Genomic DNA, 27,346 nt, shown 5'->3' with positions numbered 1-27,346 from the left:
CAGCATGCTTCATTGTTACAACTTAGGAAAGAAAAAGTACACTTTGGGATTTGAGGCGAAAGAAAAGGGAAATAATAGATTAAGACAGCAAAAGGAGTGGAGGAATGAAATCTCTGTCCTGCCCTACCTAAGGCTAGGCTTGTTTTCACAACAGAAGCCCTGACAATGGGGATGCTCTCCTTGCCTAGAGGTGATCTCCGTGCCCCACCTTCCCTTAAGAAATGGCCGTTTCTCCCTCCTCCTCTTTGGGCGGGGATGGGGGCGGAGCTACGCCTCCAGCCAATCCGAGGCTTAAGGCCTGCACAATGGGAAGTGTGACTTCATTGCAGGGGCCGGTTTGTTGACATTGACCATGGCTGAGGCAGCAGTCGTCCTGGTGCTGCCGTGTCGGAGACAGCTCTTTTTCCCCCGCTCCCCGCTACTTTGTTGTCAGCTTTTGCTGGTATTCTACATATCCCGCAATTGATAGTTTTCCCGCTTTGGGAAGTCTTACCCACTCCTCCCCTGATCCCCACCTCCACCTCCACCTCCACCTTCTCCTCTCCTCCATAACCGCACTTTTTCAGTCAATCTCCAGCGGGAGAATGACGAAGATAGGTCAATTTTTAAATTTCTTCACCAATTGGTTCGGCATGTTGAGAATTCAACGCAGGTAAGAAGGGGAAAGACCAGGGTCCCGGCGCAGCTTCTTGGGGTGGGAGCCCATGAGGCATATTTCCTTGAAATTTTGCTTTCCCACTTTTCTCTCTCTTCGGGGAACCTGGAGCCCTGAAGGGAGAAATCCTAGTTCTGAAATGACTACCTCAATTTTTGGCGATCGCATTAGAGTTTGTAAAGAAAACTTTTCCCCACCCGGAATTTGGAACCCTTTTTGAATTTGGGATTCCTCCCCCTCCCGGGGAAAATATCAGAATGAAAAAAGAGTCAAAGACATGGAATAGCTTTAAAAAGAAGTATTTCTATTTTCCCTGTTTTGCTTTGAATTTTTTTGGAGGGGTGTGTGTGTGTGGGGAGGGGTAATGGGGGCGGTATAACTCCCTGCTGTTCCTAGCAGAGATTCATCTTCACTACGAATATGTCTTATAGCCACTCTCTATATTTTAGATTGCATACCAAACTACAATAATTGCAGTAAGCATTTCTGTCCTTTTCCCCGGTTCCACTTATGCCTGTTTTACTCTTCTTTAATAAACATATTTACACCATAGCATAATACCAAAGAAAGAAGCAAATATTTTTCTACAGTGGATAAAATTGTCAAAGGTGTTTCAAGCCTGGGAGGATGGTATCATTCTATCACAAATTTAGCACTGTTACCTTAATGTGAATTACAGTTTCTGTCAGGTAAATTCAGTTTGTTTTACTGCGTGTGTAAATGATAAGAGAAAATGATGAGTTGTTTTAAGTGGGAAAAAAGGGTTGATTTCTGCTAAGTTTCAAATGCTGCTTTAAACTTGAATTCAGATTAAGACTGGTTAATTTCATCCTGGACTTTGCAAATAGTTTTAAAAAAAACATGTTTTATGTTGCTCTCCCTAATGAAAATGGATTTGGAATATGCTCATTAATATGACTGAAATTGTATGTGTAATACTGTATTAATTTCTTACATTATTTCTATGGGTGATATTCATACCTAGCTTAAACTTTTTACAACTGTTTCTCTAATTAATAGCACCTAAAATTCATATTTTATGAAAATAGTTTCTTTAAGAATTTCTTTGGAAACTTCTTTTGCATGGAAATGGAAATTACCATTCACTTGGCTGCCCATCTCTTCCTCCATATTCATGTACTCTTTTTATAATCCAGATCTATACTCACTCTCTTCCCCATCCTTGCCTGCCTTTACACCCTCTTCCACCAAGAAGTTTCCTTTTTAGGGACCAGGATTAAAACTGACTCAGCAGGTATCAGGATCTGGAAGCAGAGTAAGCTATACTAAGTAGGTTGCCAGTAGCGTCTAAATTGAAGGCCCCCAGAGACAGAACCAGAAGTAGCTACATGAATTGATAACTAAACTTTAAAGTGATGTGTTAAGAAATCAAGTAGTGGCAAATATGTCAGAAGACAGAGTCAAGCCTGAAGAATTGTAGTGGGTTTAGAGCTATCCATGAGGGAGAGAAGAAGGTCATGAGTTTTGAAGGAAGATAGGATTTAGATGAGATGGATGGACTACCTTTCAAGGAGAGGAAGTGGGATTGTCCTTGGTATCTTCCAGGTTCAAAGAGTATTCAAGTTACCAGGGAGTTGTCTGTGGGAGTGGTGAGAGGTTGGAGAGTTAGCTGGGGTCCAGATTGTAAAAGGTCTTTATTGCCAGACAAAGAAGTTTTGACTTTCACCTGTAGAGACATGAAGTTGTGCTGGGGGATGATGTGTGCAAAGTGGTGTTTTTCAGTGAATGTCTAGGATGTATTGAAGCAGATCTTGGAAGCAGAGGATCAGTTCAAACTCTATTTTAGGAGTGAAGTAATCAATCAGAGCTTGAGCTGAATGGAGGGTTTGGGGAATGTAAAGAGACTTCTCTTAAAGATCTCAGAAAATCAGAACTAATATGAATTATTGAGTGAGTGGGTATGGGGAGAAGAGGAAAAGACAAAGATGGTTTTTGAGCTTGGTTGACTGGAAGAAGGGTGATCCTGTCCACAGAAATGGCCAAATTCAGCTTTTATCTTTCTGCTTCTTTTGTCATCCTTCCCTCCATTTTCTCTTGCCCAGCTCTGAATAAAATCATAGGGCTGGAGGGACCTTAGTGATCATCTGGTTCAGATCCTTCATTTGACAGATGAACCTGAAGCTTAATTTACAGGACTTGCCTAAGCTCCTCTAAGTAGCAAGAAGCAGTGATGAGTCAGCTCCTTCTACTTTTCTACTCCACCATGCCATTTTGCATTCATGAACCTTATGCCCTCTTTATATTTTCTTTTTCTTCTCATCTCACTTGAACTTTCTTAGCCATTTTGACCTTTTTGTGCTTAGGTGGTACCTACTTAGGGTGGAACCTTAGAGTAGGTGTCCTTTTTAAAAAAATAACATTTTTTCAGTACATATTTTTAAAAATAATATTTTATTTTGTCCCAATTACTTGCAAAAACAATTTTAATGGCTTTTCAAAAAAGGTTTGAGTTCTAAATTATATGCCTCATGCCCTCCCCTCTCCCTGAGGCCATAAGGTTATTCATGTGCAATCATATAAAGCATTTCCATATTAGTCATTTTATGGAAGAAAACTTGAAAACTCTACCCCCCAAACCCGACAAACAAACAAAAAGAAAGTGAAAATAGTACTCCATCTGTATTCAGGTGCTATCAGGTCTTTTCTAGAGGAGGATAACATTTTCCATCATGCCTTGAGAATAGCTAAGTAATTCATTCATAGTTTGTCATTGTGTGTCATTTTCTGGTTCTACTCACTTCACTCTCTATCCGTTCATGTAATGTTTTCCAGGTTTTCCTGAAATCATCCTGCTGGTCATTTCTGGTAACACAAAAATATTCCATTGTAATCATATATCACAATTTGTTCATCCATTCCCCAATGGATGAACATCCCTTCAATTTTTACTTCTTTCCCACCATAAAAAGAACTGCTATAAATATTTTTGTATATATAAGTCCCCGACACCACTTTTCAAAATTTCTTTGGAATAAACACGTAGAAATGGTATTGCTGGATCAAAGGGTATGCACAGTCCTTTGTGCATAGTCTCAAATTGATCTCCAGATTGGTTACATCATTTCACAACTCCACCAACAGTTAGGGTCGGGGTTCTTAACCTAGGGTCCACAGACTACCAAGGTCATTGACAAATGACAGTGATGTAAACAAAATGCATCAGTGTTTAAACAAAGCAATATTCTTGTTGATTATTAAAAACTGCAAAATTTCCCCAAGATATATATATATGGGAAAACTCTGCAGGTTGTCTTTTTAACTGCAAGTCAGAGAACACAGACATTCTTAATCTATTTGATTTTTCCTGTGTAGAAAGGCTAAATAATTCTTGAGTCTTCAATGCATTTGACAACCTCCTTTCACAGTTATTTTAAGAATCACTCTCTCCACTGCCTTCTGTCACTACCTCTGTTGCTGACGCCCTACAGGACAACCCTCTGACTAGTTCAGCTGGTTTTCCCCCATATTTGTTTTCTATGCTACCATTTTGATGTCAGTCAGCCAAAAAACATTGATGAAATACCTGTCCTCTGGGTTTCAGGCACTGTGTTAGGTGCTGAGGATAGAAGTGCAAAGGATGAAAAAAAAATCCCTCCTCTAAAGCAGCACGTCTGAGACTGTCATTAGTATAGAGGTGGTGGTTCCACTGACCTTGGGGTGAAAAGAACTTGGTCTACAAATCTCCATAGATCTTTTCTCTTTCTCAGCTCTATTGCCCTCCTTCTAGTTCTCCACTCTGTTTAATACCCTTAGCTTAAGACTGCTTTCTTGGACCTTCTATCAAGCATTCTTTAAATGTGTTTTTTCCCCCCACTGTTTTTTTCACTCTTGTATGAGGTGATACTTCTCATAATTTTCTATCATCTTTTCTTTGTCAAGTTCTTCTCACCTGACTTTCTATTCTAAGCTGGTTTTGGCCTGACTGCTATCACTTCAGCAGAATCGGATTGCTCCCTGAAGCAGTTTCTGGGCCTCTTGAGTTTTCTTTCTTTTTTTTTTTTAAGTGAGGCAATTGCGGTTAAAGTGACTTGCCCAGGGTCACACAGCCAGTAAGTGTTAAGTGTCCGAGGCCGGATTTGAACTCAGGTACTCCTGACTCCAGGACCGCTGCTCTATCCACTGCACCACCTAGCTGCCCCCTAGTTTTCTTTTTATGGCAGTTGATCTACACTCCTTAAATTTCTGTAGGAAAATGTTATCATCCATTTTGAATGAATGAATGATAAAACATTTATTAAGCACTTCCTTCCTGACCTCCACTTCACTAAGTCCTAGGGATACAAATACAAGAAGCAAGACAGGCCCTTGCCTCAAGGAGCTCACATTCCAATTGGGAAAGAGAACAAACATATTGAGGAATGGTGGCTGTGACTGTAGGACATCTAATCTTTCCTGGAGTGTTCCTATTGATTTGATAAGACTTTTAAGGAGGAGGAGGAGGGGAGGGACTGGAAGGGCAGTGAAAAGAAGGAAGGGCAGGTGAGATTTACCTTAAGTAACATAGGGTAGGCTATAGGGGGAGTAACAGCAGTGGTCATGGATCTGGTTGGACTATAGTGAATGGTAACCATTGGAAAGCTAGATTTCATAAGCATGACATGCAGATGAGTGGGGAATAGCCATTCCTTTGAACCCCCTTCTATTTTGGGGGTTCAGTAGTTTGTTTAAATAGGTCATGTTGAAGCCTGGTGCTTACAAGTTAGTGTTCTGGTTATATACTGATAGATGATTCAGGAAGGCAAAGAACATTTCTTATTTCTTCCTATTAAACATGGTGGGAAAGCATAGTATTATAGAAAGAACACTAGACTTGGAGTCTAGAGAGTTGTCCTGTGCCCTCTTCCCTCTTTGTACACTCTCTCAACAGTCTCATAAGCTTTCATGCCTTCACTTATCTTTACACAGGTTACTTACACTTATCTTTACAGAGGTTACTTTCAGATACAGATAGCAGGACTCTCCTGAGGTCTAATCCCATATCCTCAACGGATACTGGATGTTTCTAACTGGGGGTCCCATAGAAATCTCAAACGCCACATGTACAAAATGGACAAGATTGTCTTCTCACTTCTGTTCAACTTCTTTCTGTTTAGGGCACCACCATCCCTTCAGCCACATTGGTTCATGAATTTGTTTAATACAGTTGTATGTGATTATCTTATGGGTTTGTTGCTGGGTTTTATGTCCCATTTTGAATTATTTATTACATTAATTCCCACATGACCTTGATGAGGTTAGAAGTCAGTCAGAGTCTTCCTCTGGTGACTCAATCTGCACCCAAGTTAAAAAAATCCATCCATAACCAAGCCTTTGTTACAAACCTACTGTTTGTCAGGCACTGTGGTAGGTGCTGGGACAGAAAGACAAAACCAATCAATCCTTTAAATTCTTAAGGAAGTTACATTTCGTTGAGGGTGTCAACATGTACACACAGAAGTAAATACACATATACATATGTGTAACACAAGTCTGTGTAATATACACGCTATACACAAAGTCATTTTAGTAGAATATGCACAATTCCGGTCGTCAGAAAAATGCCTCATATAGAAGGTGTCCCTTGAGCTTTAGCTAAGAAGGCAACCTGGGAATCTAAGAGACAGAGGTGAGGAGGAGCTGTGTTTTAAGGCTAGGACACCAAGCCCTTGAAGGGTAAGGAAACAGGAGAGAGATCATCATGTACAAAACCATGACATGGTTTAGTGTAAGAGAATAAAGTCCTGAAAGGTGGGACCAGCAGAGGTCAATTACAAAGTTCAATTGTTTGCATTTGTAAAAATATAGAGATATATGCATATAGATATATAGATATATGTAAAGAGAGAGATTATATGAAATAATCTAAGACTTTTGAGTGAGAGATTTTTCTTCTTGCTTCATCTAACAGAGAGCCTGATCTCTTTGATGGAAAAAAAGTATCTTTTGTGGATGCAGATACATCTGGCCGTCTTCAAGATCTGGAGATCAAGGAGGTATGTATGATGACAGATACAATTTGTTTTTAACCAAAGTCTGTAAGAACGCATTTAGGGGAACAGAGAAGGACCACATGGAAGCAGTTACTAAAAGACAGCTAATGAGTCTGTGGATAAAGAATCAATATGATTTTCTCCCTTGGTGCTAGAGAAGGTATGGCCTAAGTGCATGTAGACAGGAGGTGTCAAAGCCAGAAAGACCTAGTCTTGTCTCAGACATATACTAGCTTTGTGACTCTGGGCAAGTCACTTCACTTCTAAGTTACCTGCACAACTCTGAATGATTCTGAGTTGCAGAGAAGGGACTGCCCTTCATTGGCAGAAGAAGCTCCTTCCTCAGTGGGATATCCATATACCAATGAAAAAAAAAATATTACAGGTCCAGAAGCTTTCCCTTTCCTTGTGAAGGTGGAAATTGTAGTTGTCAGAAAGAGATGAGAATGAAGTGAAGCAGAATGGGGAAATGAACATCAAGAATTCAAATCGTTGCCATTGTTTCTTACATTTCAGAATTGTGTGCTTCTTCTTATGGTATTTATTCTTAAGCATTCTGTGTCTGTTCTTTCCTCTGTCTTGCCTATGTAATCCTTTATGTTAGTATGTAAATACATTTAAAATGATAAATTCTATTATAAACAGTGTTTATATTATATTACATAAATAATATTATAATAATATAAATAATTGTTTTCTGACCATTTCCTGAGTACATTGTAAAGTGTTCTAAATTACCTTAAACACTTATGTGTCTGAATATCCCTTTGGAAATATAATTTCCAGTTGCTTAATCTTTTCACTGAAATGAATTTGTAGTTTGAATTCTTACACATGTGTATGTGCATGCCTGTGTGTGTGTGTTTTCTGGATGTGTGTGTTATCTCTCCTAGAACTGAGAGCTTTCATGATCCTTTGCTCATCTCAGCAACTCCTTAATCTTGGCATCTCCTAGGCTTACTTTCTGTTCCCTGATAGGTTGCTCCCATAGATTAAGTTGGTTGCTGCTGCTTATGCATATTGTCTTCTAAAGTCCTCCTCATTGCTTCATTACAGTTTTCCCTTGGGCAACAAGTAAGGATTCATTCCTCCCAGTAGCTGTTCTTGCTGAGAAAGGAAGGGTACTTACAGAAGATATTGCACATCTTAGTTTGCTTGGTTATCTAGAATGTAGTATTCCTATAGCCTTAGTACCCTGAGTTATCATGTCTAACTTTGGTTCACTATCGTGTTCATTTTCATGTCATCTGAAAACTTTGCATCAGAGGAAAAGGTGAAGGATTATTCTATACTTTTATATAAAAGTTGATTTTGTGTGAGTAGCTTGGGTTAATGTTTTTTTAGAAGCAATATGCCAATAAATTACCTATATAGATAGAGTATCATGATCCATCCCACAAAACATGTTACATCCTACAGTATAAAGACAAGAAACATTACTGTGGAAGGTGGTGACCTGGGCTCCATGTTAAAAATACAGAATGAATATCAATATGGTAAATGATGCATTGCATGTTTATAAGAACACTTCTTAGTCGACCATACATTAAAAAGAGAAATTATGTATGCCTTTTTTTAGGTTATAAAACCTCTACATTTTCTCTACATACATTAAAGTAGTAGTCTGTGTTTTATTTTTATGCACTTTTCCTAAAATTTTGTTTAAAAAAAAGTCTCCCTCCATGAGCCAAGGGAACCCTACAGCAAGTATGAGGGAAAGAGGATAAGGAAGGAAGGGTGAGGAAAAAAAAGGGAGTGCAGAGTAGGGGAGGGGACAGTCAGAAGTAAAACACTTTTGAGGAGGAATAGTTTAAAAGAAGATAGAAAATAGAGTAAATATCTTGGGAAGGGAATAGGATGGAGGGAAATAGTTATGATGATGGAATACAATGGCAAAACGTATGGTACCTACTTTGCTGGGCTAATAAGAAGAAAATTCTTTGTCAAGTTTAAGGTTCTTTATTTAGGTTATGATGAACAGGATACTATCAGAAAAACTTGGAAAGACCTACATGAACTGAAGCAGAGTGATATGTACTGTATACAAATTAACAGCAATAGTTTAAGATGATCTGCTGGGAAGCATGTGGTTATTTTCAGCTAGGCAATGTTCCAATATAACCCTGAAGGACTTATGAAAGAGGCAACCCATCTACAGAGAAAGAAGTAATAGTATCTGAAAATAGATGGAAACACATTTTTTGGGGGTTTTTTTTGGGGGGGGACAGTTGGGGTTGGGTAACTTGCCCAGGGTCACATAGCTGTTGGGTGTTGGGTGTCTGAGGCTAGATTTGAGCTCGGGTGCTCCTGGTTCCAGGGCCAGTGCTCTGTCCACTGTACCACCTAGCTGCCCCTGGAAACACATTTAAAAAAATTTTTTTTTTCTTCTTTGACAATTCCTCAGTCTGAAGTTTTGGATTTTTTTTTTTTACTCCTTTCTCTCACAACCTAGCTAATGTGGGAATGTTTTCCATGACTACTCATGTATAACTTATTTTGAAGTGCTTGAGTTCTAGTGGGTGGGGGGTTGGAATGGAGGAGGAAGAGAAGTTGGAACACAAAGTTTTCAAAATTGATGTTAAAATTTGTTTTTACATATATTTTGGAAAATAAAATTCTATTCAATTAAAAAAGTCTCCTATGAAACAGCTAATATTCTTTCAAAGATATTGTAATGAGAGAAAACAAATACAGGCTTCTTACGATTTTATTTGCACTTTGGGTTACATTATACCAATATGGACTGTGTTATTTTTTTTCCGCTTTCTTATTTCTTGAAATATGTTACCATTTTTAAAAAGACTCCCAGTTTTCGCTTTTCCCTCAAAGTTATTTTAAGACATTGCTTTAGATTTTTGGAATGACATTAAACACATTGTGATAATAAAATTCTATGCTCTGCTTTTGTTAGGATGAACAAATAAAGGAAAATAAAGAGGAAGAGATACCACCATGCCATGAAGACAACACGGGCAAGGCAATGGAACTGGAGAATGCACATGTTCTTAAATATGGACGTGATGAATCAGGTGATAACTCTAATATGAAAAGAGTAACTTACTGTTTACATTATGAGTAAGAACCATAATACCTCTTCATAAATTTGTTTTATGTTTTCATCTTTTTGTTCTTTCCAAGGCTTTTCCTTCAAAATGTTTGGATCTTTGTGTATTACTTATGTTTTTATAATATATGTAGAATTGGATATGCCTTAAAATTTCCCCATGAGACAGTATTTCCTCACACTAGTTTTATATTAGGCAAGTTTATCAAAACGTGTTATGCTTTTATATTTGACACCTGTTTAATTTTTTTCATTTAATTCATAAATGAATTCAAGAACACAAAAGTCTCTTGTCTATGTGTACTGAGCATTAGACTAAGTTTTGGGAAGCTTAAAGTTTTGTTAAGATATTGTACTTGCTATAAAGGGAGCTTACAATGTGGGGTAGTGCATTGAGATAACCATACAATACTCATTTATGTAAAAGGATCATAGAATTCTTGAATTGCAGAACTGGAAGGCACTTCTAGTCATTCTACTTCAACAGTTCTTGAAGAGGAGGAACCAGTTCTACCACATCCCCAATAAGTGCCTTATAGCTTCCACCTGAACACCTCCAGTAATGAGGATCATATTATGATGTCTTCTTCTTTGGTTTCTTCCCATTTGGAGGAAGTTTTTCCTTAATTACAAAATTTATTTCTTTATAACTTTTAACCCTATTTCCATTCTCACATTTGTCTCCATGAAGATGGAGAACAATGGGTTTTCAGGAATCCTCAAATAGTCATACTTTCCACAAAATGTCACCTCAGACATCAGTTTATTTATTTGTTGGCTTATTTTTTAGTCTTTGATCTTTTGATTGTCTTAGTAACTTTACAACCCAGATTTCAAAAACATTCTTATAATTAGGCATACCTCATGTTACTCAATAATGCCAAATGAAAGCCAACCAGCCATTGTCTCCTCCTGTATGATGCTTAATTAGCTGGCTGCCTTTTTAATTTTCTTTTTGAATTGGTTGTTGGTTTGTATACCTTCATAAACCAATTGTTCTGCCATCCTATAGAAAGAGTTCCTTTCCTGGTCCATGATGCAGCTTCATGGTATTGGAGAATTTCCATGAAGTTGATAATGCTTAAGGAAATCCTCACTATTTTGTTACCTCATACCACTAATGAAGTAGTAAATATTTGTCAAGTGACTAATTTGTGAAAGGCGCTAAGTGAGGCTAAGGCTGGGGGCGGGGACACAGAAACTGAAATGAAACTATCGCTATTTTCCTAAACCATGGGAGACATATGAGTACATACAAAATAAATACAAAGTGATTTGGAAGGGACTGGACACCTGAGGAAGGCCCCAGTTTCTTTAGACAACAACAGGGAAGGTTTCTATATTGAAGGTGTGACTTTAGTTGAGCTCTGAAAGATACAAGGGATGATAATGGGTGGAGAAAAATAAAGAGATCATTCCAGGCACAGAGGACAGCCTGTACAAAGGCATAGAGATGGAACAGGGACTATCAGGAGGGAAATAGCAAGAACTATCTGAATTTTAGATTATTTGAAGGTAAATACCCTGATAAGGCCAGATACTTAGACTGGAGACAAGTTATAAAGGGTTTGAAATGGTTAATTTCATCCCAGCAGGATTAGGAAACTTTGGGAATTTATTTAGTGGCTGATTTTGGCAGCTGTGTGGAAGAGGGATAGCAAAGGGGTAGACAAATTGGAGACAGAAGTTTGGGCCAGGACTCAGGTAGGAGGAGAGGGCCAGGGATGGTGGGGTGGGGGAGGCATATGAGAGAGATACTATGGAGGTAGAATTAGCAGGATTTGGTAACTACCAGGATGTGTGAGGAGCGGGATAGTGAGGGGTCAGGGATGACACTGAGGTTACAGGCCCTCATGACTAGTGAGTGGTGCTGGTGCTAGGATTCTTGCTTGTAATCCAAGCTCTTCTGCCTCCTGGGATATCATATTCCAAGTCTTCTCATCCTTTAATGGAGAAGCTGCTAAGTCCTGTGAAATCCTGACTGTGGCTCCTTGATCTTTAAATTGGTTGTGTTGGGGTTTTTGTTTTTTTTTTCTGGCTGCTTGCAATATGATTTTTTCCTTGGCCTGATAGTTCTGTTAATTTGGCTTCAAGATTCTTTGGAGTTTTCATTTTTGGATTTCTTTGAGGAAGTGATCAGTAGATTCTTTCAATAACAATTTTACCCTCTGGTTCCAGGATATCAGGGCAGTGTTACTGGATAATTTCTTGAAAGATTCTCTCTAGGCTCTTTTTTTGTTTTTATTTTTGTTTTTTTGTGAGGCAATTGGGTTTAAGTGACTTGCCCAGGGTCACACAACTAGTATTAAGTATCTGAGGCCAGATTTGAACTCACATTCTTCGGACTCCAGGGCTGGTACTCTATCCACTGCACCACCTAGCTGCCCCCTAGGCTCTTTTTTTGATCATAGCTTTCAGGTAGTCCAATAATTCTTACATGATCTTTACTTGGTACCTTACTCTTTGGCAATGAACCTTTCCAAACTTTCCAATGTAAACTTCAAAGACAGAAAGTCTGTTTCCAGGGCTGTGCTGAAAACTGTCCTAGCTACGTAGTAGGACCCAGTAGAACTTGAATTTTGTATTCGTGGATACAAGGTCACGTCTTCTACTGGTGAAATATAAGAATTGGGTAGAGGTGGAGCGTCAGTAGCTTATGCTTTAAAAATAAAATGGTAGTCATTTCTGAATAATATTAAAGTTTTTATCATAATGTGTCAATTTAGTTACTCTTGACATAATATTCATGTTCCATATAGATCTCCCTAAGAAGGGAAAGAGATTTTGGTTGAGAAGAAGGAAGCAAGTTGTTCGAAATGGTAAAAACGCTTGTGATCCACAATCATCCCCAAATCCTGGTGAGTAATTAATGGGGAAAAAAAGGCTTTTTTCCAAAACATTTTTGAAGAATTTCTAAGTCCTAAAGAAGCAGGTTTTCTTTCACCTTTCTAGTGCTGTCTGCAGGAAGGCAGCCAGGAGAGTGAGAAGTACTAAAATCTCATCCCACAAGAATGTGTTGAATGAACTGTCATCATTTAGCCTAAACAAGAGAAGGTATAGGAAGAATGCTGGGATCTCTGTCCAAAGTTTGAAAGAGAGATTAGAATAATTATATCTAACATGAGAATACAGTAGGATCAATGGATGGGAGCTACCAATGGATTGGAGCTGCCAGTCAGGATGGTAGATCTGGGATTAGTATCTTCTTCCCTGGCACATGAAAATCCTTCTACCCCTTAGTGTGTGGCCTAGTGAGCTGTTTTATCCAAAATTAAATTCATCACCCGGTACCCGACTCTTTGGCAACGAACCTTTCCAAACGTAGCAAGGTAAACTTGAATAGCAGAAAGCCTGTTGCCACGTCTGTCCTGAAAAATTTCTAGCTTGGTAGGTGAGGCCTAGTAGAACTTGAATTTTGTGTTCACGGATAGAAAGCCACTTCTACTCTTGATGAAATATAAGAAAAGGATAGAGATGGAATATCAGTAGCCTGTGCTTTAAAAAGTTTTTTTACTCATTTACTCATAATGTGTCAGTTAACTTATTCCTGACATAATATTTATATTCCATGTAGATCTCAATAGGAGCAGAAATTGGGTATCCAGGATGTTGAAACGTAACCAAGTCATACCAATAGGAGTTAATCCAAATCCACGAGAAATTATCCCTGGTAAGTAACTAGTTAAAAAAGATTTTTTTCCTCAAAACATTTTGGAAGAATTTCTCTGTCCTACATGAGCAGGTTTTCACTCTTGTCCAAAAAAAAAAAAAAAAAGTCAGTCATGGTAACCCTAGCAAATAATCTTTCTTCTCATAGTGAAAGTAGAAGTTAACTTTGCGTGTTTTTTCCTCAAGTTCTCTTGTAAAGTCTGTGAACAGATTGCTATATATGTTGAATTGAGATCCCTGAGAATAGTATTTTTCATGCTCATACCTTAAGAGTTCAGTTATGCTAACTTGCCTGTATCATTTGGACACATTGCATAATATTGTAAAGCCTACTCAAAGTGTCTGATTCTTAATTTATAATTTTCCTTTCACTCTAAAATGATTGAACTTAAAGTGTGTCAATTTCCTTGGACATTTTTGTTAGTAATCCCTAATTGAATTTGAAAGCTATTTCTTTTTAAGGCTGTGCCAAGTTTTTTCCTTTGATGCTAGGCGAATAAAATGTGTAATATAAATAATGAGGCTAACTGCCTTCAATAAAAATATAACTGGAAAACATTTAAAACAGGTCTAAAGATATCTAAAAGTGTCGTTCATTCTTTTTACTTTGGACTTTTTGTTTATTCATCAGGCCTAATGCAGCAGATGCACAGCTTGACAGCTCTGTGATATTTGTGAATGTTTTTATTTTCCTTCATACCCCCACAGTCACTAGACTTCCAAAACTTGTACCTCTTGGTGAAATGAATCACAATGGGAATGCAATAAGATCATTATTTGATGCCTCCTCTGTATGCTCTCTATCCATTTTTACACATTTCAACAAATTAATATACAATTTTTGAAAATTGGCTTTGATGATTTTCTTCTGATTTCAAAAATATTTTATTTTATTTTTGCTCCCTTAAGTACGTTGGTGTCTGTAGACTTTATGTGATATTCTTGAAGTGCTGTTATCAAAATATTCTAGCTAGCACTTGACCATCACAATTAGTCCAATAATGCTAGAAGAGACAAGGAATAAAGTCTTTAAGTGTTTAAATTTTAAAAAGAGCTTGTCTAGTAGTAACATGAAGGAATGTTAAGTTGTTCATTGTATGTTAAATATCTGTGCCATGAGTCTTCTCTCATGTAAATAAACATCTTGAATACAAAATATTCAGATGAAGTTCTAGGCAAAAGCAGTAGAGGAATTAAGGATTAAACTCTGGAGGTCTAAAGAGGATATTCTTATAAAGTTTAACTGACCGCCCACATATTTAATTAAAGACTATGTGTTCTGAGTGGACGTGAACTTTTGGATTTCCTCATTTTGGTGTGCGTTGAACTCTGGAAATAGTTTTTAAAGATGTGAATCAGGTAAGGAAATTTGTGTGAAATTATCTTATATCTATCTGAAGCTTTGCCAGATGATAATTCGGGAATGACTCTAGAGTTTAAAACTTCATAGAAGGGCCGCTAGGTGGCGCAGTGGAGAAAGCACCGACCATGGATTAAGGAGGACCTGAGTTCAAATCTGCCCTCAGACACTTGACCCTGGGCAAGTCACTCATTGCCCAGCAAAGGAAAAAAAAAAACCAAACTCCTTAATAGCGTATAAAGTTTAGAAAAGAGAATGTTATAGACACAGAATGTTTAGTTTCTCTCTTGTACTATTTAAGTAAAAGTATTTTGTTTCCAGATTTAGGGGACTTTAGGGGAAATTAATTATCCTTTGGTAGTCTATTTAATTTTCCTTTTCAGACTTGACACTTTTTTATTCTGTGAGATCCTTTCAGTGTCCTCCCATCAGTCCTTCATTGAGAGTCCACTCAGTGTTCCTTTGTCTGTTATCTGTCTTTTAATCTGGGTACTACTGTAGCTTATTAGTGCTGTCTTTGCTCTCACTACAGGACAAGCCCCTGTACCTTGCTGATCAAATCTCTGAACAGTTTGTTTGTTTTTTTCCTGTGGCTTACTTATGCCCACCATATCAAAAAGACTTATTAAATATATTCTGTGCTTTACTAAGCACTTAGGAGTACAAAGATAAAAAATAATACCTGCCCTCAGAGAGCTCATAATATATGCATAAGTAGGTAAACCCAAGATCACCTGAGTGGGGAAGAAAGCACTGGGAACATGGGAGGCTACTCCCAGGAGGTGATCCCTGAGCATGGAGCCTGGAAGGAAGCTTAAAGCTTTTTACAGGTGGAGTCCCAGGACAGAGCATCTGTTGTTCACAGCATTCAGTGTGTACAAAAGTCACAGAGGCAGGAGATAGAGCAGTGTGAATGCCTGGGGCATACACAATGGGAAGGGGAATTGTGTGAAATCAGTTTAGCAAGATAGGTCAGAGTTGGATTCAGAATGTTTTTAAATGTCAAGTTAGAGTTTAAATGTTGTCCTGGAAACCATAAGACATTTCCTTGATAATCTTGTAATATATTCATTGAGTGTGAATGTGGTAAACCCTAAGTGGTTCATTTGAATTGAAAAAAAGGAGTCACATTTTTTAGTAAAGGAATAAGAATTTATGATAACGAACAAAATAAGACATGTGCTTCTTTATCCCAAATGAGGCTGAAATTCTCTGATAATGTGATGCTATTTCTCCCAAAGTATGAGGCAGTATTAGAGAGTAACTTGGAAGTAGTTGGGAGAGGTGGTAGTTACTTCTCTTGCAGGTTTGTTAGCTATCTTTTGATGCTGTTATAAAACCCAAAGCAAATTTATCACCAGGTATAGAGTCAAGCTTTTGTCCCAGTGGTTGAAAGTTTTGTTTTATTTTGTAGGATTCTTTAAGGAACTTGATGATTTTTCCCTCCAAGCCCTTCTTCCTGAAACCTAGGGTCGCCTGTGTAGAGATTGTGATTTGAAAATAGAAATCAATGTAGTAAATTTGTTTTAATTATGTCTTGGTTTCTTTTCTTTTGATATAGATTTCTGTGGAAAGTCTCTGCTACTACTGACTTTATGTCATGACCGAACAGTGATACTGATGATTTTATCCCATCATCATTCTCACTGGTGTTTTTTGTCAAGAATGACAAATTATTATGGACTGGTTTAACTTCTGAACAATTTATTTTTGCAAAGAAGAAAATATTCTGTACTTTATAACCTTCAGACATTGCATGTTTAGGTTCACTGAGATTTCTTCCAGAGATCTGATTACTTCCATTGGACCTCATTCGTCAATTTTTCTTCTTTGAACCTAAGTTATTATTTCTACTTGCTCTTCATTATTTAAAGAGGCAAGGAATAATAGCATAAGCTGTGTGGTGAGATTATTGGAATTTGGCAGACTGATTAAGATGAGCCACACCTGGCCTGCCCTGAGTGATGTGTGCTGCTGATGTCAGCAGGAGAAACCACTCTCCACAGGCAGTTTTGAAGGACCTCTCCTTTTGGGGGAGGAAGAGTAAATGCTCCTGAGGGGAGCTCAGTCTCTTCAGGAGTGGTTTTCCCTTGTGGTGGTCTGAGCAGCAGGAGCAGATGAGTCCTGAGGGCCCTGGCTGCAAAGCTGTTTTTCCATTGAAGCTACAGACCCCAGGTGGTAAGTTGACATAAGAGTCCTGCTCTTTTGAATTAGCTGAACTGGAAGCCAGGTTGGGGATTGTATAGACTTAGGTTAGCGTTAGGAGGACTGTCTGTATTTCTCTTTCCCTATTCCCTTGTCTTTGATTATATTAATTTCACCTTTGCTGTTTATTTCATTCCCATGAATAAAACCTGACTCTTTTGTGGAAAAGAGGCTGTCAGGCTCCTTTCTTATTGGCCTGGGAGAAATATCTAAAAAGCCAGTTCTGAGAGGAGGGAGCTTTGGACTTAGAGGTCCCTCATTATTTCCAGGACCCCAATATTACAGTGAGCCACTCAACTCTCCACATATTAAATTTGGCCCTCACAGCTGATAGCTTTTGGAACCAAGTTAACATAAAATGTTGACCATGTAGTTTACAATGAATATTTATGGCAATAGACCTGAAGGAAGAGGACTTCAGTGCTTTTTGTATTTGGACTTGGGACACTTTAATAATTGGTTTGATAATAATCAGTATTTCTATTGTTTATATTAAAAATATTTCTGTAAGATAAATGTACATGGTGGGATAAATCCTAGGTATTATAAACTACAATTTATATTTTTTCTAAAATTTTTCTTGAGAGGTTGCATGAATATAATTGGTTTTGCTGTTTTCTGTAGATTTGAAATATCCATATTTTGGTTTGATAGAATAATATAATACACTATTTTATAAAGCCCTACAGTTTATATGTCAAAAGAAATCTATTCTAACTGCACAAATAGGATATATTTTTATAGTTTTATGAAGATGGTGAGTTATTCTTAAAGTATCCCTCCTTATTTTTTATATTTTACTTCAATTTTTATACCAGAAACTGAAAACTTACTTTTGCAACACATTATGCTGCATGACTTGCTTATCTAATGAGAATTTTCAGGATCCTTTTTGAACTCTTTGGCTTGAAAGATTTTTGAAATAGCAGTGCTTTTTTTTGTAAATAAAAATATTTTCTTATGTGAGAAGCAATTTAAAGAGTTGCCATTCGTTGAACATACAAACAATAAATTATTTAAACGACTAAGGGTCTGGTAATACTCCTTTCAAAGCTCTACTTGTAGTTTCAGGTTTCTCAAATTCTTTATCAGTACAATTTTTTAAACTTCTTGTGTAATACCTTAATTGAATAAAAAGGGAATGTAGCTTTTAAAAATATGTCTTATAACCAGGCAGTGGTTATGACACTGAGAAAATCTGGACCAAAAAAAGCCAAAAATGTTGGTGTAATACTACATTCTTCAAACAGTATTTCATTGAATAGACCCCCAAAAATGACATAATTATTCTTAAGATGAAAAAGTATATGATATTGTATCCTTCAAGTTGAATTATTATTTTTGATATGATTTTATGACCATCCTATATGTGACATGATTCCAGTATGTATTTTGCTTTCCTATATCATAACTCTCTAGTTAATTAAATGTATAGCTATATTTAAACCTAAAACACTTTTTTAAATCGTTAGAACTCTTTAATCGTTTCTATGTGAGACAGAAGCATACTATTGGCTGATATAAAAGCATTATTTTAAAAGTAGGCTTAATACAATAATTTACTGTTAACATTAAAATTGATAACAAAACATATGAAGTACTATTTAAATGAATCTTTAGAGCTGTCATAGATCGAGCCAGCTCCATGGAATTCCAATCCTGATTATGAAGAACTTGAGGAGCATTTTTAAAAAACAGATCTCATTTGCCATATTTAGTAAGGAAAAACACTTCTATGCTAATGACATTTGCATAAAGGGTTATGTCTGAGAAATAGTCTAAATCTGATAAGACACGATCCTCTTATGGACTGAAATATAGAGAGTTTGAAATTCTTAGTAGCTAAACTTGGTTCTGGTTCATATGTTTGTTTTATGTATTATGTTTATAACATACATGTTGTTTTAAAATTGAATTTACATTTTACTTTGTTCATGTATAGTTGTGTAGTTTGACAGTGTATAAGGATGTTTTCCTTAGCATTTAGTTGCTTCAGTTTTATTTCAATTTAATTCTTTTTTGTACAACGCAGAACCAATGGTTTGATCTGTTGTTTTCTGGGAGTCTTTTAGAAAATAGAAAGAAAAAAACAGTAATAGATAAAGTATAACTGGCAAATACTGAATTAATAGGTTTTAATATTTCCCATAAGTCATTTGGCTCTTTTCACCCATGTCCAATTTTTTTCCCTTTTTTTCCCAAATTTGTAAGGCTACACCGAGGGGTGATGCAGAATGCTTTCTCTCCCTGTCCCTTTAAGATGGGTTGGGCTAAGACCTCACCTGAGAAAAATTCTACCTCAGACCTTGGGGGTGTGGGGCCCCACCCAATGTGACTGAGGTTTCTGAGGCAACAGAGGAGAAAAACACAATGCATACTCTCAAATGAATCTTCAAAGTAGTGGTTTGTATCCTCTTAGAGGAGCTAATAGCACTTGAAGCCAGTGAAAGTCCATTAAGAATAAGTCACTGGGGCAGCTAGGTGGCACAGTGGATAGAGAACTGGCCCTGGATTCAGGAGGACCTGAGTTAAAACCCGACCACAGACACTTAACGCTTACAAGCTGTGTGACCCTAGGCAAGTCACTTAACCCCAATTGCCTCACCCAAAAAAAAAAAAAAAGAATAAGTCACTGCCATTTTAACTTCATTTCACCTTTTGACAGTTAGGGGATCAGTACATTAGGAACTCCCACAAACATAGTATGCAAGGGTGTTTTGACCTTATCTCTCATAATATATCCTCATGGAGATAGAGAAATGCAGACTTGATGGTAGTATGCAGTTATGTAAATTCAGAACTCGTTGAATGGTCAAGACCAAAGAGATAAATTAATGGGAATTGATACAAGCCTGGAAGGTTCTTTCCAGTTAAGAATGTCCCAGTGTTCTGTCCTTGGGCTTGTCATTTTACTGTTTATTGTGGTGTATAAAGTCTAAAAGTGTGGTAGCCTTAAATTAGAAGCTTTAGCACCAGTCTTTGGGCAGTAAGCATTTATTAAAGCACACTAGGTATTAGTAAAAAGGCAGACACATGGAGTTCAGAAAGTTCAGGAAAGGCCTATCTAGCCTAGAGTTCCAGCCTGGTCTGGTTCTTCCTGAAGTCCTCCACCATGAGCCTGCTTCAACCATGAACTGCCCCTCACACTGAGTGTGGAAGCTTTTGATAGGTCTGGAGCAGAGGCGGGCCTTACACACTGCTTCAAGCTGATGGGTTAGAGTCATCCAAATCCACTGGTTCACCTTCAGGTGGTCTCATGTGGGGTTCAAAGTCCTTAGCTTCTGAGAACAATACCTTCTTAAGATCTAGCCAGGTGTGGTTACAATGAAATTAACTTGAGGTAGGCTAATCAGCAAAGTCAATCACTCTCACTTAATTCAATCAGTTTAGATACATCTGCAGGTGAGCCTTTGAATGAGGATCTGGCAAATCCCATGATTTTCTCACATGATATTAATGACTAAAAGTAGAGATGAAATGCTTAATCAAGCTGATGTATAACAGAAGCTAATATGGCCAAACTGAGATCCCTAATGTTCTCAGTAAATTAGAAAGTATAGGGAAATCTAGAAGATGACACTTGCAGCAGATATGCCTGGAAAGCCTTATACTTGGGTTCAAACAGTCGACACTCCAAGACAGCAATGTAAGAAGTTCAAGAGATTGGGAGGTTGTTTTTGTTTTTGTTTTTGTTTTTGTTCAATACCTGGGGGCTTTGGGTAGACTGAACTTAGGATGAGTCAGTGGTGTGATAGCACCACCAAAGAAGTTAATGTTTGAGGATGCATCATACAAGCATAATGTGCATGACAAAGGCCATGTACTCCAGTCTGGTTAGACTACATCTGGACTAGTGTATTCATTTTTGAGTGCCATTTTTGTTTTAACAACCTTGGTCTCCCCAACGTACCGAGGCTAGAAGTGCAGGAAATATTCACAGGGTGGATCCTCCTGGTGATCAGAATGCTAGCATTTACCTCCTCTTTTTCTATCCCTCCTTCGACAACCTGGTGACCCCCAACTCCCAAGGGCTCACCATATTAATGCTAAAGAGTGGCAACACCTGATTGACATATCCCACTGCAGCTCACAACTCCCAAACTCAAGACCTCTATGAGCCTCAGCTCTCCACTCTCTGTTCCCACCCCCTCATTTAGCTAGCATTATAGGTGAGCTGTATATTACCTTGCTCATGCTACTCTGACCAGCTAGTGCTGTCTGCAGGAAGGCAGCCAGGAGTGTGAGAAGTACCAAAATCTCATCCCACAGGAATGTGTTGAATGAACTGTCATCGTTTTAGCTTAAACAAGAGAAGGTATAGGAAGAATGCTGGGATCTCTGTCCAAAGTTTGAAAGAGTTGTGTAGAGGAGAGATGAGAATTATTATGGATAACTGGAGAAGACAGGAGGATCAATGGATGGGAGCTGCCAGTCAGGAGGGTAGATCTGGGATTAGTACCTTCTACCCTGGCACATGAAAATCCTCCTATACCTTAGTGTGTGGCCTAGTGAACTATTTTATCCAAAACTACATTCATCACCTGGTACCCAGCTCTTTGGGAATGAACCTTTCCAAACGTAGCAAGGTAAACTTCAACAGCAGAAAGCCTGTTGACAGGTCTGTCCTGAAACCTTCTCTAGCTTGGTCATGAGGACTAGTAGAACTTGACTTTTGTGTTCCTGGATACAAGGTCACTTCTACTCCTGATGAAATATAAGGAAGGGATAGAGGTTGAATATCAATAGCCTATGCTTTAAAAAGATTTGTGGGTTTTTTAAACTTATTTCCATATATTATTATGGTGTTTATCATAATATGTCAATTAACATATTCTTGACATAATATTTATCTTCCATGTAGATCTAAATGAGAGGAGAATATGGATAACCTCTCGCTTCGGCAGTGTTAATCAGATACCAATGGCCTGTGAGAATGAAGATCCACACCAAGCCATTATCCGTCGTAAGTAATTAGTGAAAAAGTATTTTTTCCTGAAAACCCTTTTGAAGAATTTCTCTGGCCTACATGATCAGGTTTACACTCTTGTCCAAAAATAATTCAGTCGTGGTAGCCCTAGCATATAATCTTTATTCTCAGAGTGAAAATAGGAAGTTAACTTTGTGTGTTTTTTCCTCAGGTTCTGTTTTAAAGATCTGTGAAGAGATTGCTATATATGGAATAGTGAACTGTTGAATTGAGAGCCCTGAGAATAGTATTTTTCATGCTCATACCTTAGAGTTCAGTTATGTACACTTGCCTGTATCATTTTGATACATTGCATAGTATCATAAAACCTATGCAACGGGTCTGATTCTTCATTTACAATTTTCCTTTGACTCTGAAATCATTGAACTTAAAGTGTGTCGATTTCCTTGGACATTTTTCTTAGTAATCCCTATTTGAATTGGAAAAGCTCTTTCTTATTAAGGCTGTGCCGAGTTTTTTCCTCTTATTCTAGGTGAATAAAATGTGCTATATAAATAATGAGGCTAACTGCCTTTAGTTAAAAATGTAACTGGAAAACATTTGAAACAGATATAAAGATATCTAGAACTGTCATTCTTTTTTTTTTATTGGCCTTTATGTTTATTCCTCATGCCTAATGAAGAAAGGATACTCTCAGCAGATGCACAGCTTGACAGTTCTGTGATATTTGTGAATGTTTTTTTCCTTCAGTTGGCTGCCACAGCCCCACAGTCACTGGACTTCCAAAGCTTGTACCCCTTGGTGAAATGCATCATAATGGGAACGCAAGAAGATCATTATTTGATGCCTCATCTATATTCTCTCCACCCATTATTACACATTTCAACAAATTATTACATAGATTTTGAAAATTGGTCTTGATTTCTTTTCTCTGATCTCAAAAGTATTTTATTTTATTTTTGTTCTCTTAAGTACATTGGTATCAACTATATCGTTTTATTTGATATTCTGGAAGTGCTGTTTTCAAAATATTCTGTCTAGCACTTGCCCATCAGCAAGTAGTCCAATAATGCTAGAAAAGAAAAAGAACAAAGTCTTTAAGTGTTTAAAATTTTAAAAAGAGCTTGTTTAATAGTAGCATGAAGGAATCTTAAGTTCATTGTATGTTAAATAACTGTGCAACATGAAGTCTTCTCTCATGTAAATAAGCATCTTGAATACAAAATATTAAGATAAAGTTCTAGTCAAAAGCAGTTGGGGAATTAAGGATTAAACTCTGGAGGTCTAAATAGGATTTTCTTGTAAAGCTTGACTGAATGCCCAGGTATTTAACTAAATGGTATGTGCGCTGAGTGGACATGAAGTTCTGGAGTTCCTTATTTTAGTGGGTGTTGAACTTTGGTAATAGCTTTTTAGAATGTGAATCAGGTAAGGACATAAATTAAGATATTACTTTGTGTGAAATGATCTTATGTCTGAAGGCTTGTGAGATGGTAATGCGGGAATGACGCTAGAGTTTAAAACTTTTTAGAGTATGAAATTTAGAAAAGAGTATGTTATAGATACAGAATGTTTAGTTTTTCTCCTGTAGTATTTAAATAAAAAGTATTTTGCTTCCAGATTCCTAGTTCTGGTCCTTTAGGGGAAATTAATTACCCTTTGGTAGTCTAATTAATTTTCCTTTTCAGACTTGACACTTTTTTATTCTGTGAGATTCTTTTCAGTGTCCTCCCATCAGTCTTTCATGGAGAGTCCACTCAATGTTCTTTCTCTGGGATCTATCTTTTAACCTGGGCACTACAGTAGCATTAGTGGTGCCTTTGCTCTCACCACAGGACTGGCCACTGTACTTTTCTGATCATATCTCTGAAGAGTTTGGGGTTTTTTTTTCCCCCTGTGGCTTACTTATACCCACTATATCTAGAGAATTTATTACATATATTCTGTGCTTCGCTAAGCACTTAGGAATACAACGATAAAATAAAAAACAATTCCTGCCCTTAAAGACTTCACAATATATACATAAGTAGGTAAACCCAAGATCATCTGAGTGGGGAAGAAAGCACTAGGAATGAGGGAGGCTACTCACAGGAGGGGATCCCTGAGCAAGGAGCCTAGAAGGAAGCTTAAAGCTTTTTCCAGGTGGAGTCAGAGGACAGACCACCTGTTGTTCACAGCATTCAGTGTGTACAAAAGTCAGAGAGGCAGGGGATAGAGCCCTGTGAATGCCTGGGGCATACACAATGGGAAGGGGAATTGTGTGAAATCAGTTCAGCAAGATAGGTCAGAGTTGGATTCAGAATGTTTTTAAACGTCAAGTTAGAGGTTATATGTTATCCCAGAAGCAATAGGACATTACCTTGATAATAGTGTAATATATTCATTGAGTTGTGAATGTGGTAAACATCTTTAAGCAGTTCAGTTGAATTGAAAAAAAAGGAGTCCCTTTTATTAGTCAAGGAATAAGAATTTATGAAAAAGAACAAAATAAAGCCCCGGCCCTGGATTCAGGAGGACCTTTGTTCAAATTGGCCTCAGACACTTGACACTTACTAGCTGTGTGACCCTGGGCAAGTTACTTAACCCTCATTGCCCAGGAAAACAAAAAGAACCACATAAGACATGTTCATCTTTTATCTCACATGAGTCTGAAATTCTCTGATGGTGTGGTGCCGTTTGTCCCAAAGTATGAGGCAGTATTAAGGAGCTACTTGAGTAGTTAAGCTTAGTTAGGAGAGTTGATACTAACTTATCTCTTCTTTAGCTGTGAATTCAAGAAAATAGCAAGATTTAATGTTATGCCAATTATTGTAAATAAGTCAAGCTAGACCATTGTACAGGGCTGCTGTAGTTCAACAGAAGATAATGAATTTTATGCCATCTTAATAGGCTACTTTATTAGAATGTAAATTGATTTTTGAAATAAAATCATGCAGGTTTGTTACATCTCTTTTGATGCTGTTAGAAAACCCAAGCCATGTAGAGAGTCAAGCTTTTATCCTCGTGGTGAAACTTTTGTTTTGTTTTGTTTTGGTAGGAATACCTAAGAAAGTGTGATGTTATTTGTAAATAGAAATCACTGTAGTAAATTTGGATTAATTATCTCTTTGTTTCTTTTCTGTTTAATAGATTTATACGGAAGACCTATCGATGATCAGGAAGAATTTGTGGCATAATTAATTCTGGCTCGGTGATTCATTACTGACTAATTTAGCTTAAGGACAATTTGTTTTGGATTAAACTTTTTTTGCCAAATTGTATTCATCTCTACGCTTTTTATTGAGGTTGACCAGATCCTCAACCAAATTCACCTCTAAACTGGAGTCAGCCTCAAGCTTCTCCTCAGCCCCGGGGGGAGGGGGGGGGGAGCAGCACTTGGGCTGTCTGTGTCAGTCAGCTTCACCAGGAGGAAGCCAGGCAGGCTGCTCAGCCTCCAGAGCTTTAGGCCTGGGCCTTCCTTTGTCAGGACGACTTCTTCAGAGAGTGGCAGGCACAGTCTCAGGGGGCAGGTGAAGGTAATCCCAGAGATACTGAATGTCCTCATTGGTACCTGTGAGGAAAATGCCTCCTGCTCAATAATTCTCTGGAACTCAGGGGCGGTGATGTGTCCAAGGCTCATTTATTGTCATTCTCCAGAGAATGGCCAGCCCAGTGTGCAGCTGGTGGGTGCCAAGAATGGGGGCTCACAGGCCCCATTTTACCCCCTAGTCCCTAATGCAAATGGACCTTCCCTTTTTTCATCACTGGTCCTATTCCTCAAGGGTTAGGATCTACATGCAAACATGAGCTAGCCTGAAAGCAGTATTCCTAACCCTAATTTCCATAATTACTCTTTGGGATGGAGTGGGACAAACCAGCCACCCACTCAGAATCAATACCTGGGGTTGGAAAAGAAAGTAGAAAAGCAAACAATGTTTCTTCCTTTCTCATGAAAGGGCACAAACCTGAATATGGCAAGTGCACCACACAAGCTCAGAAATAAACCGTATATATATATATATATATATATATATATATATATATATATATATATATATACACACACACACACACACACACACACGTAAGGCAACGCCCCCTCCCATTCTTGTCTGATTCCCATTGGCTGGTCATGGAGAGGTACAATCTACACCCTAGCCCTGGTCCCCCTTGCACTCTACTGTGCCCCAAAGGTATTTCCCCTTCCTATACCAAGCAGGGGATTATAAATCTTGAGTGTAAACTACCAACTGCTTAAACCCATCTTGGGCTATTTGGATTATAGAGTAAAATTGCTACTGCTTCTTCTCATATTAAAGAGGAAGCAGGGACACTTTTCTTTGGTGGGTCTGAAAAACTTCTGCCCTCACTATTCCTTTTGTTGGGCAACCTGGACATGAAGCTATGCTTACAAATTTAACTTTGGTAATAGAATAAGTTTCTAATTGTACTGCATTCGGGTTACAGGAATTGGAAGAGTACTCAAACTCTCTGGCAAATGTGGTCCTGGACTGAGGCGGAGTCTGTATGGATCAGAACACCTCCTGAAGGTTGGGCTCTAGTACAGAGCTTCCCTGGAAGGCTGAAACTGTTCACAGCTGTTTGCTTCATCCAATTTTTCATGGAATTCTTAGATTTATTCTGTATTAGGGTCCCTATTGTCCCTTGGGCTGTCTGTTAATCATTTGTGTTTTGTGTTGTGATTCCTGCATTTGTAACTCTGGTTCCTAGATCTCCCTCAATTCATAAACCCCCTGTGGGCCCCTACTTTGCCCCCACTCAGCAGGAAGTAGATTCAAAAGAATTGATCGTTGTCGTCGTCCTTTTTCCGGGGATATATGAAAAAGGGAGAATGATGTAGGAGGCAAAAAGGGGTTAACAGATAAACCTAAGACCCAAGCTCTAATTCAGATGTTAGCTCTAAAAGGGATTCAAATCCCAGTTAATGGATAACTTACAAGTCAAGATGTTAGGTTCTCTTACCCACAGAAATCAGTACCCATAAGGGGACCATAAAGGGTCAGGCCAAATAACAATAAAGGAATTGACAGCCTATAGAAATTGAGACCAGAAATAAAAGAAAAATGATAATGTTTTGAAACTAGCCATGGGAAACAGAAAGAGACCTGCGCAGAAAAGGCCAAATTTGTCCCCAGATTCACCTTATGAGGATTAAACCCCCAAAACACACCTCCACTGAAAAAGGTGTCTACCTCGGGGGTTGGCTTAGGACCCCAGCAACTCCAAATTAGGATAAGCCCTCCCCTGTACCTCCCCAAGGTGGAGAATATTATAATGAGTAGGACAGGCCCTCCCCTGTACACCCCCAAGGTGGAGATTTTTATAATGACACTGATAATCAATTTATCCATACTATAAATATAACTCTCTTTCCTTTCTTTAGATGAGAGATACCTATCCACTATTCTGGTTCTCTCTGCCTCTCTGTCTGTCTCTGTGGTCACCCACAGTATTGCAATAAAACTTGGCAAACTGA

General features: G+C 38.0%; 1 protein-coding gene across 4 annotated transcripts; it reads left to right on the top strand.

The window, feature by feature from the left end:
* The first annotated feature begins 328 nt into the window (after positions 1 to 328).
* LOC122729199 lies at positions 329 to 26,791 on the top strand. Of its 4 annotated transcripts, none has more exons than XR_006353312.1 (8): positions 329 to 652; positions 6,564 to 6,648; positions 9,557 to 9,674; positions 12,469 to 12,567; positions 13,284 to 13,379; positions 16,300 to 16,916; positions 21,805 to 21,906; positions 25,000 to 25,040. XR_006353312.1 is itself a non-coding variant. In XM_043967922.1 (8 exons), exons 1-7 carry the CDS (start codon positions 585 to 587, stop codon positions 25,044 to 25,046), a joined length of 615 nt encoding a protein of 204 aa, XP_043823857.1. In that variant the 5' UTR covers positions 329 to 584; the 3' UTR covers positions 25,047 to 25,060; positions 26,317 to 26,791. The 4 variants fall into 4 exon arrangements, 3 of the variants coding, with proteins under 3 accessions (XP_043823857.1, XP_043823856.1, XP_043823858.1); XM_043967922.1 differs by lacking the exon at positions 16,300 to 16,916 and adding an exon at positions 26,317 to 26,791 and having other exon boundaries at positions 25,000 to 25,060; XM_043967921.1 differs by lacking the exon at positions 16,300 to 16,916 and having other exon boundaries at positions 25,000 to 25,848.
* The last annotated feature ends 555 nt before the right edge of the window (positions 26,792 to 27,346 follow it).

Source organism: Dromiciops gliroides, chromosome 5 (genome assembly GCF_019393635.1).
Source record: "Dromiciops gliroides isolate mDroGli1 chromosome 5, mDroGli1.pri, whole genome shotgun sequence".
NCBI lineage: Eukaryota > Metazoa > Chordata > Mammalia > Microbiotheria > Microbiotheriidae > Dromiciops > Dromiciops gliroides.
Note: the sequence above shows the minus strand (reverse complement) of the source record. Positions and strands in the feature narration are given on the sequence as shown.

Bases quoted from the DNA above. Each gene is read 5' to 3' on its own strand.
- LOC122729199 (XM_043967922.1), top strand. From the start codon at position 585: ATGACGAAGATAGGTCAATTTTTAAATTTCTTCACCAATTGGTTCGGC. The intron at 6,649-9,556 runs GTATGTATGATG...TGCTTTTGTTAG, and splicing joins AAGATCTGGAGATCAAGGAG to GATGAACAAATAAAGGAAAA. The intron at 13,380-21,804 runs GTAAGTAACTAG...TCTTCCATGTAG, and splicing joins TCCACGAGAAATTATCCCTG to ATCTAAATGAGAGGAGAATA.